Source organism: Crocuta crocuta, unplaced genomic scaffold (assembly GCF_008692635.1).
Source record: "Crocuta crocuta isolate KB4526 unplaced genomic scaffold, BGI_CrCroc_1.0 scaffold133, whole genome shotgun sequence".
NCBI classification, from domain to species: Eukaryota; Metazoa; Chordata; class Mammalia; order Carnivora; family Hyaenidae; genus Crocuta; species Crocuta crocuta.
The window spans coordinates 5,994,806-6,011,204 of NW_027529438.1; the positions used below are offsets into that span (position 1 = coordinate 5,994,806).

At 44.1% G+C, this 16,399-nt stretch overlaps 1 protein-coding gene across 1 annotated transcript in view; it reads left to right on the forward strand.

Moving 5' to 3' along the window:
* Positions 1 to 430: 430 nt before the first annotated feature.
* Positions 431 to 16,399, forward strand: part of SPTA1 (spectrin alpha, erythrocytic 1) — a 63,617-nt gene continuing 47,648 nt past the window's right edge. Inside the window, exons 1-13 of the mRNA XM_077760033.1 lie at positions 431 to 667; positions 1,932 to 2,057; positions 4,049 to 4,189; positions 4,910 to 5,056; positions 7,098 to 7,231; positions 7,786 to 7,930; positions 9,783 to 9,937; positions 10,886 to 11,021; positions 11,122 to 11,223; positions 12,670 to 12,807; positions 13,400 to 13,510; positions 15,001 to 15,078; positions 15,225 to 15,380. Coding sequence (XP_077616159.1) covers positions 431 to 667; positions 1,932 to 2,057; positions 4,049 to 4,189; positions 4,910 to 5,056; positions 7,098 to 7,231; positions 7,786 to 7,930; positions 9,783 to 9,937; positions 10,886 to 11,021; positions 11,122 to 11,223; positions 12,670 to 12,807; positions 13,400 to 13,510; positions 15,001 to 15,078; positions 15,225 to 15,380 — 1,806 coding nt within the window. The remainder of the gene's footprint in view (positions 668 to 1,931; positions 2,058 to 4,048; positions 4,190 to 4,909; positions 5,057 to 7,097; positions 7,232 to 7,785; positions 7,931 to 9,782; positions 9,938 to 10,885; positions 11,022 to 11,121; positions 11,224 to 12,669; positions 12,808 to 13,399; positions 13,511 to 15,000; positions 15,079 to 15,224; positions 15,381 to 16,399) is intronic.

Genomic DNA, 16,399 nt, shown 5'->3' on the forward strand with positions numbered 1-16,399 from the left:
TGTTTGTGTATGCCATTCATCAAGTTTACTACAAGCCATGTTTGTTCATGAAATAAATTCAGAATGATCAGTCTATGTCAACATTTTTTAGCCTTTGAAAAGAAAATTATATTTATTTTTTTATGTATCTGAAATACATGATTTTAGGTAACGTAAACTTGTCTTCCATCAGTAACCCAAATTCATTCTATTTACAGAATGTGATAAATGTTGGCACACATTTATGTGAAAAGGTGGAAGGATGTTCTGAATGTTAAGGAATTATTAGCTGAAAGGGTAGCTACATACGCTAGACCCTAGTAACACTAGGCTTTTACAGGCTTCAAGAATTCCGGATGTAAGTCCGACAAGAGTAAAGGCCTTGGGACATATAATAGGGACATCATAGAGATTTAAGAACCAGTAAGAGAAGAATTTTAACTTTCAGGCCATGGAGAGTAGTGGCCCAAAAGTGCTGGAAACAGCAGAGGCAATCCAGGAGAGACGTCAGGAGGTGCTGACTCGGTACCAGAGGTTCAAGGAGATGGTTGCGGAAAGAGGTCAGAAGCTCGAAGAATCCTATCACTACCAGGTTTTCAGACGGGATGCAGATGACCTGGAGAAGTGGATCTTGGAGAAACTCAAGACTGCAGATGATAAGAGCTATGAAGACCCTACTAACATCCAGGTACTCAGTTCATTTGACTTCCCCAGAGCAGACTCTGAGATCTCCAGGGAGGGTAACATTCTTGTAATATAAGTGCATAGTTAGTTAACCGTAAGGAGATAATGTGAGAGAAAGATCAGACTGCCTATTAGGGACCATAATTCTGCTTCTAAGTTGCCTGTGTCTTCAATTTCTTAAGCCTCAGTGCCTTGTTTACAAAGGAAACTCACTCTATGAATGGATTCTTTTTTTTTTACATTTATTTATTTATTTTTGAGATAGAAACAGAGGGGGGTGGCAGAGAGGGAGAGGGAGAGAATCCCAAGCAGGCTCTGCACTGACAGTGCCGAGCCCAATGGAGGCCTCGAACTCGCAAACCATGAGATCATGACCTGATCCGAAACCAACAGTCAGACACTTAACTGCTGAGCCACCCAGGCACCCCTCTATGAATGTATTCTTAGTCTGAAATTAAGCCACGAGCAAAACAGTGACTGAGAGTTCAAAGAATTTTTGACGCATTATGTAATTTTAATATTTTGAGGTAAAGAAACATCAGTGCTTCTGAGTCAGTTGCCCTTCACTCTGCTCAGAAGGTTGGAGTTAAATGGACTTTTCCCTGGGTTTCTCCTAAGGGGCCATTCGTGCCCTTGATAAGTCCACAGGACAGGTGTCAGGAGGACAGCTTTGGTGGAAGCTCCTCTCCTCCTTGTATTATAGCATGTGACAGAGTAATGACCAGGGGAAAGAGTAACTTGCCTAAAAGGGGTACTTGATGCTTGAGAGCAAGCACTGGATCAAAAACAAAGTGACATATATTAAGTGTATCCACTTATATATGAAAATAAGAACATAGTCTAATAAGCAAAAATCTCTCAGTTTAAAAAAAAGCTATTATTGTAATAATCATCTTCTTCATTGCATTCAACTTTCCATAGCACTTACTTCCTCTTTTCTGAAGAGGAACAAATATGGGGCATCTTTTCATTTCCACCAATGGCAGTGGAGACTTAAAAATAACAAAGTATTTACTGGAAACTCCCCAAAGGCAATGGGAACAGGAACAAAACATTTCTCTATGGCCCTTGACTTTGAGCCTGGGTGGGCCTGGAGTGACCATTTCTTGTAGGATGTGACTCCTCCAGCCCTGGTCATGGGTTACCACTTAATCTAGGTTGTGAAGCAAGGAGTTCTGCCCAAAAGTAAGAAAAGGAACAGAAGAACACCCTTATGGCTCAGGGATGCCAGGCTTCATTAGCCATGTCCTCTGATTTCTAAACTTCAGGGCAAGTATCGGAAGCATGAATCCTTCGAGGCAGAAGTGCAAGCAAAATCCAGGGTCATTCCTGAACTGGAAGAAATCAGAGAAACCCGGTTTGCCGAGGGGCATTTTGCCCATGAGGACACCAAGGTAACTGTACAATATGGCTCTGGAAGAGATGAGTCCAGCTGTTGATTATGTTATCAGTTTTCACTGACTATGCCAGGTATAAAGCTCAATGTGGCTGGCTTGGAACTGGGGTTCTGCCTCTGATCTTCTAGGTAGGAAGCCCTGGGATGTCCTGGGATGGTGTAGGAAAAATGGGGGGACGTCCTCCTGTTCCCTGGGGTGGGGAGAAGAGCTATGATACAAAAGCTATCTTGGGACAGCATCACATTCCTCCTTGGCCACCGCAGGATAACTTCGCTGAAGATCAAGTCTTCTTCAGCCCAGTTCCACATGTCCCAGATGAACTGGCTTTCCCAAATGTCATTTCTGGTTTTTTTTTTTAATTTTATCCCCCCCGCTTTTTAAAAATTTTACAGAAAGAGGGTGTGAGTGGGGGAGATCAGAGGTAGACAGAGAAACCCAAGCAGGCTCCATGCTAAGCTTAGAGCCCAATGCAGGGCTTGATCCTACGATCCTGGGATCATGACCTGAGCCTAAATTAGGAGTCAGATGTTCAACCAACTGAGCCACCCAGGAGCCCCTCCCAAATGTCATTTCTAATATTTTTTTTTTGTGACCGCAGGGTCCTTGTTCCTTAGACTCTTCAAACAAGCGTTGCTCTGCCATTTGAATCTTCTCCTAAATATCTCTGTCAGTGATGCCTCCTTCTCTTCACAGCCCACATGCTGTGACTACTATTGTGGTTCTCTACACCTGCTTCCCAAATCCTTGTCTTCAGAAAATCCTCCCTGAACACTGAGAACTGAAGACCACCACCACTTTGGAATCCATTACTAATGGATCAATTCTTTTCTGACTTCATTTTCACACTCTTCCAACATGCTTGGTTGATAAAGTCAACTCAGGATCTCTTCTGTATGAGTGGATTCTTTCTTTCTTTCTTTCTTTCTTTCTTTCTTTCTTTCTTTCTTTCTTTCTTTCTTTCTTTCTCTTTCTTTCTTTCTTTCTTTCACTTATTGAGTGTTTTTGTTTTGTTTTGTTTTGGAATTGTCAGACCAGATTTACTTTCCATATTTAAAAATTGGGTCTAGTCTTTCCACATTTAGCATATAAATTCTAGTCCATTTTACTATCAAGAAAATAGGTCATATTTTAACCAGACTTTAATCAGAAAAGAACCTTATTGAAGAATCTGTAACAAGAAAAACCTTAAAACTTACATATTGGTATAAAAGTGAAATCATCTTTGTATTATTCACAGCTCTGTGTGCCACAGATCCCCTACATTAATTACAATATATGAGCAATATTTGAGATATTTTTGCAACTATCAGACTCACCGCACCCTATAAGACTGCACCATTATAGGATTCGGAGAGAAATGTGGTACACGTGCTACCTTAGGCAATGGACTAGTTGAAAAATATAAGATTCTTGAGGACATGACATAGACGATACCTTTAGTTTTACGAGTTATGTAATACATGATCTTCTAATCTATCCTGGCATCAAAGCCTTCACCTGCAGAGTCCAAAAATTCTCTTAATGCTTTGGTGCCATTAATTTCCATTACAAGTTAGCAAACTTGTAGCCCTTACTCCCCTGGCAAACAGTTCATGCTACATTTCTTCTCTGACTTTGCTGGTACTTAGAATGCCCTCTGCCTATCACGGACCTTTCTAAATCCTATCTGTTCCTCAAGGTTCAATTCAATGAGCACTCTTACATGAATTTTTATTCCATCCTGTCTTGTTGTTGGTAATCATTTCATCCTGTAAAACCTCAAAGCATGTTTACATTTTTTTCTCTTATGGTAGATCATATTTGGCTTGGCTGAGCAGCTACTCCCATGTATATCGATTTCCTCCTTTAAAGGTTTATTGAGCAAGTAACACATGAACGAATGACATTTTCATCCAGGCCCCCTGGAGTACAGGTCTCTGAGTCTGCACCTGTCCTAGCTGCCCCGCGGCAGGTGCGGCCCCTAAGCGGTTTTGTATCTGCTCCCAAAGGCCCATCTGGTAGAGCTGCGCAAGCTGTGGGACCTGCTGCTGGAGCTGACCCAGGAGAGAGGTGCCCTGCTGCTGCGGGCCCTGAGGCTGCAGCAGTACCTGCAAGAGTGCGCGGACATCTTGGAGTGGATTGGAGACAAGGTAGGACCCACGCAGGACACAGAGGAAATCCCGTCTGCCTCCCAGGCAGCCCATAGCAACTGAATGCAAGCTATTCATAAAGTGGTTCTGGGCGGCTGTTCCTGGACTTTGTTCCCGGAGAGAAGGAATTCTGGTGAAGATTTAGGGGCATCCTGGAGACTGCTGACATTGCGGTGTGGGGGGAAATGCTCTAGGACAGTCTCCGTCTACTTTCCGTGACTCTTAGCTCCCTCTCCTAAATTTTTGCTCTTACTCTGGTTCCAGGCTGGCAGTGTTGCCGGCTCCTTCCCTAAGGGCTGCCTATCAGAACCTGGAGCTATTTTTCTAGACGCTGAAAGAATGATCCTGTAGTTAGGACTGAAGATACACCCAAGCAAGTGCTTAGTGCAGCCCTTTTGTGAACACTCAGTGTGTTGAATTGAGTAGACGCAGGACTAATTTATTTCTCAAGTTCCGAAGTACAAAGGGTGCCTCCGGGAGCCATGGCCAACATCGTCCCTGGTCTTTCTGGAGGATTACCCCAAAGGGTGCGGTCCCCTGGGCCAGAGTGCCCCTTCCAGACATACACTCCTGCTTCTGGCTCTTTCCTCAAGGCCTCTCCCAGGTTCCACCAATCTCTCCTTGAGATTTCCTGGGAGTGTGGGTAATGATTTTGGGCATTTGAACTGCAGGACTTCCAAAATATTTGCTGGTGGCTTGACAGACTTTCCTGGTGCACAGGAGGCTCTCGTGACCTCAGTGGAGCTGGGTGAGGACTGGGAGCGCACAGAGGTCCTGCATAAGAAGTTTGAGGAGTTCCAGACGGACCTGGCAACTCAGCAAAGAAAAGTGGATGGGATGAACCAGTATGCCAACAAGAGTGCTGAGGTGAGGTGGGGAGCAAAGGGTCAATGCAGGGAAGAGCTTCTGATAGCCAAAACCTGCCGGCCATCAGTAGGTGGGATGTCAAGGACATGGGGCATTGGGAGAGAACAAGGCTGCGTGTCCTTGTAGTAACAGGTCCAAGACGGCTTCCTCTCCTGTCTGGGTCCTTCCCTTGCCAGCCTGTGCAAGTAGAGGTGTGAGTGGGAGGGGGAGTGTATGTGTTCATGCCTGTGGGTGTGCTTGTGCATGTTTACAGAAGAATTAGACCCACAGCCAGGTAGATCCTGTGCAGAGCACCAATCAGTCAACCACTCGCTTTTACGTGGCACCCTTTCCTCATGAAGAAGAATCCAAGTAAAGTAGCAAAGAGTGTAAAATAATGATGGGCTATTGTAATATAGATGATGTCATTATACATGATTCTTGTGAGTGGGGGAAGGGAAAGGGAGGTATATTTACTTTCATTTACTTAAGAAAATATTTAAATAAGTTTTTGATATCAGAGTAGACAATTTAGTGCGGGGCTAAATAACCGTAGGATGTGTAAGAAAATTAGGAAGCCAGTCTGATTTTATTTGTATATAAAGGAAATTTTATGTGGATGTAAAGAAATTAGAAACTCGAAGTGTTGTCTGTTGTGCTTTCCCATATGGTTTCATCCTCACTGCATCTCCGGAATGGTAACAATCCTTCTATACTAACGGAACTGAGATTTCAGGATGAATGGGTACCAGAGTGGGGAAAGAACTTCCCTCTGAATTTTTTTCCAGGTCATGTTTCCAACAGTCTCTAAATTTTCTCTTTCTGCCACCTTTGTCTTGTTGTGGAAGTTTCTAAGCTATTCACTGCTCTCTCTCAAACCAACACAAAACTGAAAACGACAACCACTTTATTCTTCTGGATTCAGTGGTTCAGCTGTTCAGCTAAGCAATGTTCCTGATCCCACCTGGGTTTCTTAAGTGGCTGCAGTTATTTGGTGGCTCAGTTGGGGGTGGAGGGTTTAAAATGGCCTTGCTCCCATTTTGGTGGTCTTGGTGAGAATAATGAGGCCTTTCTTCATATGGTCTTTCATTTTCCAGTAGAGCATGCCTTTTTATGTGTCAATGTTCCAAAAGGTAAGAACAGAAGCTGAAAAGTGCAGGAGCTCATATCATTTCTGGCACATTCTATGGTAGGCAAGTCAGAGGCCAACCCAGATCCAAAGAATGAGGAAATGGACTTCACATCTTGAAAGGTGGGCTTCATGGCAAAATAGCATGGCAATTTATCTAACCTCCCATGGGAAGGATCAACCCAGCAGACAGCGTGTCCTTTGCTCTTTTGGACCGGGACCCACACAGCTCCAAACAGAAAGGGCCATACATCTGGGAAGGAGAATGTAGAACATTCTGTCTGGAGAAGCTTCAGAATTGGAAATGGAACTATGAAGAGACAGGGACAGGAGGAGCAGAAAGACAGGCACATGGGAGTTATTTGAAATTGCCAAGTGTCAAAATAGGCTGATGCTATTAACTTAATGTAGCATTCATAAATCTCCTTGCTTCAGATGGTTTGCAACAATCTATGAAGTTTCTTTGCAAAATTAAATGTGTATACATGCGTGTATAATTCTGTATAATCTCTCATTAGCTTCTCAAAGGCATCAGGACCCCAGAGGAGTTCAGAACCACAGTAGAAGAGTTTTGGAAAATAACGTCATATTTCACAGAAGGGACTTTTTCTTCCTTGCTTTTCAGGATTTGGGGGTGGGGGAAACTTAGCAGGCACCAACAAGGTGGAATTCTGAAAATAACACCACGGATGGGCAATCTGTATTAATAGGGTGCTATGAGTGAAAGAGACAGTATCTGGCGGGTTGGCTTTTAGATTTGATAATGTGGGTCGGGTTAAAGCAAGGGCGCAGGGCTAAGGTGAAGATTGGTATCTGGCTAAATGGTCACTCTCTATGCCTGGCAAAGCACAGACTAGTGTGCAATGAGAATGTCAAATGATTTTTGGAATAATCCCACCTTTGCCTAATGCCAGCACTGGTCTCCTCCCACAGGAAAGCCATCCTGAACTGCCTTTGATTAAGCTAAAGCAGGATGAGGTGAATACTGCCTGGGACCGTCTTCTCACTCTGGCTGGGCAGCGACAGGAAACATTGGCCAATGCTGCAGACCTCCAGCGATTCAAAAGGTATGAACTTGGCCCACATTTTATGGGAATTTCTACAACAGTGCCACATCTATAACTGTGCTAGCCTCTGTCTACGGTCAGCAATTACTGGCCAGTACCTCAAATCAAAGGAAATCATGTGCTTGCCTTTAAGGCAGCAAGGGAGAGCACAGTTAAGACAACTGCAACCCACTTCATAGCCAAGTGTGTGATGACAGGAGCCCAAAGCAATACAACTAGCCCACAGTTAGCAATGGAAAGGCTGCAAAAGCAAGGAAAGCGTTATCAGGAACTGGATGGGAGTGGAGGGGTGAGTTGGGAAGAAGAAAGACTCATTAAGAGCTGACCCAGATATGGGAAGTATATCCAGAGGCCCAATGACCAGGTAGATGCCCAGGCCTCTACATGTCATGGAAACCATTAAAAGCAAGAACTCTTTGCATTACTATTTGATAGTTGGTAGGAATTCAAGGTAATTACTAGCTGAGTGAACCAGCGTGGTGTTGGCTGTGTGTGTTGTTTGCCCTGGAATTCCTGCCATTTTCTTTGTCGGAGCTCATGTGGCTGTCCGGCAGGGACGTGACGGAAGCCATCCAGTGGATCAAGGAGAAGGAACCTCAACTCACCTCTGAGGACTATGGCAAAGACCTCATTAGCTCTGAGGCGCTGTTTCACAGTCACAAGGGCCTTGAGAGGAACCTTGCGGTGATGCAGGACAAGGTAAGCCACTGCTGGAAGAACGGCTGGCCTCCTGCACTAGAAGAGGCATTTGGTGGCCATCTTGCCTCCAGAGGGCACAGTAAATTCACTATTTCAACGAAGGAGAAATTCCTTGGCCCTGCATCTTCTTCTCATTCTTGTTCATAACCTATACATGGATATTGGATGTCCTTTATTTTTCTTTAAAGATACATAGATGTTTTATATACTCTTGTGTGCTTTTGGGGAATGAATTTCATGATTTAAAAACAAACAAAAAAAATCTACCTCCAAGGATGAGGTAATCTCACTCTGTACCTGCAGCCAGAGAATCTTTCCTTTCTCATTAAACCACACTTGTCAGTTGCAGCTGAACCCTGTTTCTTTTTCTCCTGGACTCAGTCAATAATTGAAGTTGTTTCTTCTTGTTCTTCTATAATAAACTCAGAGACACCCTGGGGCATGTTATTAGGCCCACCTTTGGGTTCTCTTTTTCTTTTTTAAAAAAAGTTATTTTTGGGGTGCCTGGGTGGCTTAGTCGGTTAAGCGTCTGACTTTCGCTTAGGTCATGATCTCGCGGTTCGTGGGTTTGAGCCCCGCGTCGGGCTTTGTGCTGACAGCCAGCTCAGAGCCTGGAGCCTGTTTCAGTCTGTGACTCCCTCTCTCTCTGACCCTCCCCTGCTCACGCTGTCTCTCTCTCTCTCTCCTAGAAATAAATAAAACATTAAAAAAAAAGTTATTTTTAAAAACTTCAAGTTAATTAACATACAGTATAGTATTGGGTTTAGGAGTAGAACCCACTGACTGGTCACTCACATGTCGCACCCAGCGCTCACCCAACATGTGCCCTCCTTAATGCCCATCACCCATTTAGCCCATCCCCCCACCCACCGCCCCTCCAGCCACTCTCAGTTTGTTCTTTATATTTAAGAGTCTCTTATGGTTTGCCTCCCTCCCTCTTAACTGTTTTCCCCCCCTTTTCCTCCTCCATGGTCCTCTGTTAAGTCTCTCCTGTTCCACTTATGAGTGAAAACATATGGTATCTATCCTTCTCTGCCTGACTTATTTCACTTAGCATAACACCCTCGAGTTCCATCCACTTTGCTACAAATGGCCAGATTTCATTCTTTCTCATTGCTGTATAGTATTCCATGGTATAGATAAACCACATCTTCTTGATCCATTTGTCCGTTGATGGACACTTAGGCTCCTTCCATGTTTTAGCTATTGTTGAAAGTGCTGCTATGAACATTGGGGTCCATGTGCCCCTGTGCATCAGCACTCCTGTATCCCTTGGGTCAATTCCTAGCAGTGCTATTGCTGGCTCATAGGGGAGTTCTATTGTTAATTTTTTGAGGAACCTCCATACTGTTTTCCAGTTTACATTCCTAGTTTACATTTCCACCAACAGTGTAGGAGGGCCAGTGGTTCTGCTTCTTGGTAATTGTGCTCAGAATAGCCTGGCATTGCTGGAATTCGTGGCAGAAATTCTCCTGGGCAAACATGTCTTATTTCTACAATGATATTTATGGAAACAGTATAGAGGGTGTGAAGGACAGCCTGGGGTCTAAACCTTGCTCCTGGTTTTCATATAAAAGGGGATTATGAACAGTTTCTACCTCTGAGTATCATTTTTAAAAGACTCTAAAGCAAGCAAAAGCATGTAAAGTGTTAAGCACAATAAGAAACAAACGTGGTCAGTCAATTACTAATGCTGTTATAGTACATTCACATAGTAACATAAAAGAATCAATGTAAACGTATTAATCTATTAGGGCTCATGTGGCTGCTTTGTCAGCTCTCTCCCATAAAACTTTGCCAGGACAAATCAGAGTGCTTGGATTGCCCACTGGGTTTCTTTTTCATCCCAAAGGTAAAGGAGTTGTGTGCCAAAGCAGACAAGCTGATGCTTTCCCACCCTTCAGATGCAGCTCAGATCCAACAGATGAAAGAGGATCTGCTCTCCAACTGGGAGCACATTCGTACCGTGGCGACCAGAAGATATGCAAAGCTGCAAGCTTCTTATTGGTGGGAAACCCCTCCTCTCTCTTGCTCTATCTCTATAGTGTTTGGGTATAACATCAAAAGCAGAAATTAAGAGTGGATGAGACAACATAATGAGGGAACCAGCCCTCCTGCCTCCTCAATGGTTGAGGCAAAAGAAGCTTTGTTTGTTTGGAGGAGTCCTCTGTAGTGTGACGTGACAGAATGGCACCTCCCCTCATGGCACCCCATGTGCCTTCCTTCACTTGCACACGTGTGGGAGGCTAGCAAGTCGCCCAAGGACCTGGAAAAGCAGCTGAAGAAACACCAAAATCCTGAGGCACCAAAATAAACTTCCAGGTGGAAGGGAGTAAAAAATAAATCTAGAATTATATCCTGAATGCGATGGGGGTTAGCTTGCCGAAAAGCTGGGCATCATTTCGGTAGTTAATTTTTATAGTGTGTCATTAAAACCCAGAAGACGGTGTTTATCTTACTTTTATGATCCCAAATTAACTGGTGAGCATTTAACTGTTTAACTAAGTAATTGTTTTAGTGGTTTTGTGTTTATTAATAGGGTCCAGAGTGAGCTACGGTACACGAGGGCTCCTAGCCCCAGCTCTGCCCCTTTCCTACCAGGTGCTTCCTGTTATTTATATGTCATGGCTGATACAGTGGCCTCATTGGCAGTACTTTAGTTCAAGTGCTTCTCGGGTAGGTGTGACGTTGGGATGTTGCTTCGAGCAATGCCCCTGCGATTCATCACACATTGACACACCCATCCCCTGGTGTCTGCAGCTTGGAGTGAAGGACAGTCCTCACCACTAAGGGAACAGGAAGCACATCAGGGGAGTTGGGAGGCGGGGGCGGGCGAGGATTAGGGTGAGGAGCACATTGCCCATCTCAGCTCACTCCGACCCTAACTCTAGGCTCCAAGTCCACTTACACCTACCTGGTTTCTCTTTCCCGCTCTTTACCTTACCTTTCCTGCAGGTATCAGCGCTTCTTATCTGACTATGAGGAGCTCTCGGGCTGGATGAAGGAGAAGACTTCACTCATCAATGCTGACGAGCTGCCCACAGATGTGGCTGGCGGGGAGGCTCTACTGGACAGGCATGGGCAGCACAAGGTAGATAAGAAAAGCCTCCCTGGGAGGGGGAAGAGGGAGGTGCCAAGCCCCCCAGAAGGTTTCTTGCTGCATTTGAAGGCATTTCATCTTGTGGCCCTAGCACGAGATTGACTCTTATGATGACCGATTCCAATCTGCTGATGAGACCGGTCGGGATCTGCTGGACCTTGGTCATGAAGCCTCTGATGAAGTTCGGGAAAAGGTAATCCACTTTAACAGGGTGTGAAATTATGATACATAGTTAGCCTCACTTAATCTCATACTAGTATGATAATCTCTGAACAGGAAAAGAGTGGAAGTCATATTGACATCTCAATATTGACCCCAAGTTTCACACTGCTTCCTTCACATATTGCTTTAGCTAAATTGAGTTATTTGAAATTCTCAAGATGCGATGGGTGCTTCCTCACCTCTGAATCTTTATTTCCTGAACCTACCTAATTTCATCAACCTGCCTTCTACCTAATTCAAAACCTCTGCACCATCTTGGCCTTGTCAGACATGCTCTTTTTTTATTGTTTTTCTACTCTCACCTCTAGATTATAAATTCTCTGAGGACCGTACCTACTCATCTTTGGATTCCCTAAGGTGCCTGGCACATGGTTGGCTTTCTCCTCTCCTCTCTACAGTCTCAAATCGCATTGATTTTCCTATACCTGGGCTTCTCAAATCGACATTAAATAGCAAGAAAGCTTTAAACAGTCAGAATCCCACCCACTGAATAATCAGGTTTGCCATGACCCTCATCTCCTGAATCACGAGGACTCACCTCAACTCCCTGATCCCTGAGAGATTTTGCTTCAGACGCAGAGTCACAGGAACTCCTTGGGTTGATAACTAAAATAAGATTTGCAGGCTCTTTGCATTTTATTAGATTCCAATCACAGCCTCCAGTGCTGGGGGATGAGTGGGGTTGAGACTGCCATATTTTGAATTCACCCAGGACTCTATGGGAAAAATTAAAAAGATGAACGTATATTTTTTAACCATTTTCTGCCAAAGGAAACCTAGATTCTTGCAAATGTATCTATTATCCTGGGATTCTGAGAAATCTCTGCTGCCTTTTTGCTGGAATTAACACGGCAGCGTTGCTGATAAACTGGAATTCTTTGCGCAGATGTGTGATCAGGAAACAAAGGCTCTTATGGGTTTGAGAATGTCAGCTTTCTCTTTTCTTGGGGGTTTGTTTGCTTTCAGGAGAGAATGCATACCTCTCAGAATGTTCATTTGAGTGCTGTATAAACTTCACCTTCCTTAAGTTTCCACCTTTTTAGACACTGCACTTGGCTCTGGAGCACTGTACTATCTATGTGCTATCTAACAATTACTTGGAGAAATGATGCTCTTGCAGTAGCCCTCCTATGATCCCGTTCCCCACCCCACCCTTTAAATCCCTGTTTGGTACAATACCTGCCACACTTCATTCCCTGCTTCTTCCAATCGGAAGTCATCTCTTCTTCATTTCTACGTATCAAGGGTATTGTTGTGCCTCTGTTATGGCATTTGCCCTATTTTCCATGCTACGTTGTTCACCTAGACATTGAAGTCTTCAGAGTAAAGCCTGCTTCTTGTTCATTTTGTTCATTTGTGTGCCCTTCCAAAGGCCTTGCATTGATTGGATGCTCATGTTGTCTCCCCTTTTCCAAAGATGACAATACTGGCCAACGACTGGGCCGCCCTGCGGGAGCTGTGGGACCAGCGGCAACATCAGTATGAGCAGTGCTTGTACTTGCACCTCTTCTATCGTGACAGTGAGCAGGTGGACAGCTGGATGAGCAGACAAGAGGTAACAGGAGGGCCCTTTTACCACAGGACTACCATCGGCACCCTCATGACCGCTACTGAGGGCTGGGGGCTGTCCTAGGACCTGGAGAGTAATCCATGAGGGGAAGAAGAGAGTGGCCCTTTCCGTGAGGCTCTTACAATTCCCTCATGAACAGAAGCCTAGAAAACTACCTACATACCCAGCAGAGGGGCATTCACTGCAACTCAACATAAGGCCAACTGCATATCAAATTGCTAGGGGGTCAGGAATAGAAAGTTGTGATGAGTCAGGGTTAACCAGAGATTTCCTGAAGGAAGTGAGTGGTCCTCCTGAGGCAGTGTTGGGGTTTCAGAATGGTGCCTCAATTGGCTGGAAGGATTCTATGTGGATGGACCTAGAGAAAAGTTGGTAAAGTGGTGCCGGAGGATTGGGAAGGGATCTGAAGTTCCTGCTGTTCGAGGTTGGTCGCTAAACGCCATCCTGCCATGTGTTAATCCCACCTTGCTCTCCCACTGCCTCCTTTCTGTCCTTAGTTCTTATGTCAGAGATGTTGCAAAGGCCATGGTTCTCAGCAGTGATGAAGAAGTGAGATGTGTCTCTCTGTCTCCTATAGGCCTTCCTGGAAAACGAGGACCTGGGGAACTCCCTGGGCAGTGTGGATATTCTTCTGCAGAAGCATGATGACTTTGAGAGAGCCTTTAACGCCCAGGAGGAGAAGATCACAGTAAGAAGTGGGCCCCTGGTGTGGGCACGGCCTCCATGTTTATTTGGGTCATCAGACCGTGCCCATCCTCAGAGAGGACCACTTGTCACTGCCAGACATAACACAAGGGCCATTTTTAGAAGAGAAAACATCCAGAAAAGTAATCATACCCATTTTTGTCATCACATTATTTATTCCACAAAACGTATTTAGAAAGTTTTTAAAGACTTGTAGCCATTTGCATTTTCTGATGAATTGCATGACTGTCTTATTTTATCTGCAGTGTAAATGGTTATTATTGGATCCATATCTGATAGAGAATCATTACTTAGAAGTTTGAGAGACAGTTTACTTATAATGTATTACTTATTTAGTTTTATCTTCTCCAAGAGCATCTCCATTTAGTTTTCTCTAGTAAAATCTAGATGCCTAAGTAACATCTATTCTTTTCCTGTATATCCTCAGCTTTGTGTTTCTCATCTAATGCGACCACAGTTTTCCTGTCAGCCCTACCTTACAACGTCCCAGAAACTGGTCAACATATAAACAAGGCTCAGACAAGTGTAGGAAGATTTTATTGGTCCAATGTACCATATGTCTTTGGTTGTCTCCTAGGCTGGTGCTGGCTTTTAACTCACACATGTCTGCATATAGGACCATCACCAGCAGCAACAACCCTCACAATAAAATTTCAAGCCAGTCCATCAATCTTCAGTCAATATGGAGATTACTATGTCCCTTATCAATCCATAGGATTACTCTGTTGATTGTCATTGGTAAAAGCAAAAATAATTTATTCTTTTTAAAATGCGATCATTTTTAAATGTTTATTTATCTTAGAGAGAGAGAGAGGCAGAGAGAGAGAGGATGAGAGAGAGAATCCCAAGCGGATTCTGAGCTGTCAGTGCAGAACCCACAAACTGTGGGATCGTGACCTGAGCTGAAGTTGGACGCTTAGCTGACTGAGCCACTCAGCTGCCCCAAAGCTATCATTTATTTTAGATTATTTTCCTATTTCTGATCACTTAACCCATTTTGAGTTCTAAAAATCTGGGGAATTAATGAATGAATATGAGTAAACATTTCAGATACTTGTTTCCACATAGCTAGAGATACAGGTGTAGATATAAATATACATAACAGATAGAGGGAAAGAGAGAGAGAAAGAGAGCAAGCACTGGCCCCTAGATTTGACAATATCCACAGTCTTTCCTCCTGAAAATTTAAGAACAGATCAGCTATTCACCTTCAAGTGATATAAAAATTCATATACTATAACCTAGACTTTTAAAATATTATGGAATAAAGAAGGTAATTAATTTGCCAGATATGCATTTTTGAATTATAACTTGTGACAGAAGTCAGAACTAGGACCCAGATCTCCGACCCTGAAACTTGTTCTCTTCCCACACTTGCAGGCTTCCTCTCGACACAGTTAGCCAAACGCTGGCCACTGACTCAGGGACCCCTGGAGAAAAACCACTCCAGTGTTTATTGGTTTTGTTTTTCAGACCTTAGAGAGCACTGCCACCAAGCTGATCGACAATGACCATTATGACTCCGAGAAGATCGCTGCTCTCCGAGATAGCGTATGTCCAAGGCCGCAGATGCACGTCTGCCCGCCTGTGCCAAGGGGCCAGGGGGGGTGGCGGGGCATGGGCACCGAGATGGACAGTGAATCTGATGTGTCCGTATTTGGCTTTGCTGACCTCGCACCTGGTCATGGCTTTTGCAGCTCTTGTCCCGGCGGGATGCCCTACGTGCCCGGGCTGCCAGGAGGCGCAAACTCCTGGAGGATTCGTGGCTTCTGCAGAAACTGTATGAGGACTCAGATGACCTAAAGAACTGGATCAACAAGAAGAAAAAGCTGGCAGACGATGAAGACTACAAGGTAAGCAGGGTTTTCAGACCCAGGACACACTCATCAGGGCTGAATCTGGGGGACAGAGGTCTTAGAGTGGAAAGGATGGTAGTGTTCAGTGGGCAAGCCTCCTTTACAGAGGAGGACCCTAAGTCTCTCAAGACATGGTGTTCAACTGGAAGCCAAGACTCCAACTTCTGGATCTCCCATGCCCTGCTGTCTCCCACCTCTTCTCTGGCTCAGCTTCTCAAGTTCTGTAACTAATGGGGAAAGGGAGGGACTGTTTTTTCATTTGGCTGCTTCTTGTCCCTTGACCCCCTCTGCTACTCTGCTTGGCACCCTTAGAATAGGAACGCTCTCTGTCCAATCCCGGTGGATGTTCACATTTATTGAAAGCTACTAGGAACCCAAATGTAACCTCAAGGTCTGATGTAATAGAGTTACACAGTTTTGTATCTAGAAGGGAACAGCTCCTTATCTTTATTGATGAGAAACCAAGCATTTGAATTGGAAAGTCAATTGCCCAAAGTTAACCAGTTATTTAGAAGGCAGTTTAAAAGAAGCATTAGAAGCATGAATTCTGGAGAAGGTGAACCTGGGTTTAAATTCTCTCCCTGTTCTGTCTTGGTGTACATGACCTAGGGGAATTCTTGAGCTACCTCGGAACCATAGATTTCTCTACCTTGGGGTTGTGTAAAATGCATTCCTTTCACTTCTAAGTGTCATGTAATATAAACTATTATGTACATGTATACATATTCATAAACATTCACATTTACAGTCAAGGCTAGAATTAGTCTCTTAATTTCTAGGCCAATATCTATTCATAATATTTACTTTTCTTGACTTCATTTGGTCTTCAATGTATACCTGATCCTCTTGTTTCTGTATCTTTATAGAACTATGAGCATCTTATCTGTACCTTCCATTTTGTGAGATTCAATAATCTGTGTTCTTTAGAGGACCTGTAGCTCCAGGGAACGGAGGGTAAACAGATCTTCTCCAGATGGGGCCAAGGGGTGAATGGTTCAAGTATCAAGACAGGAATG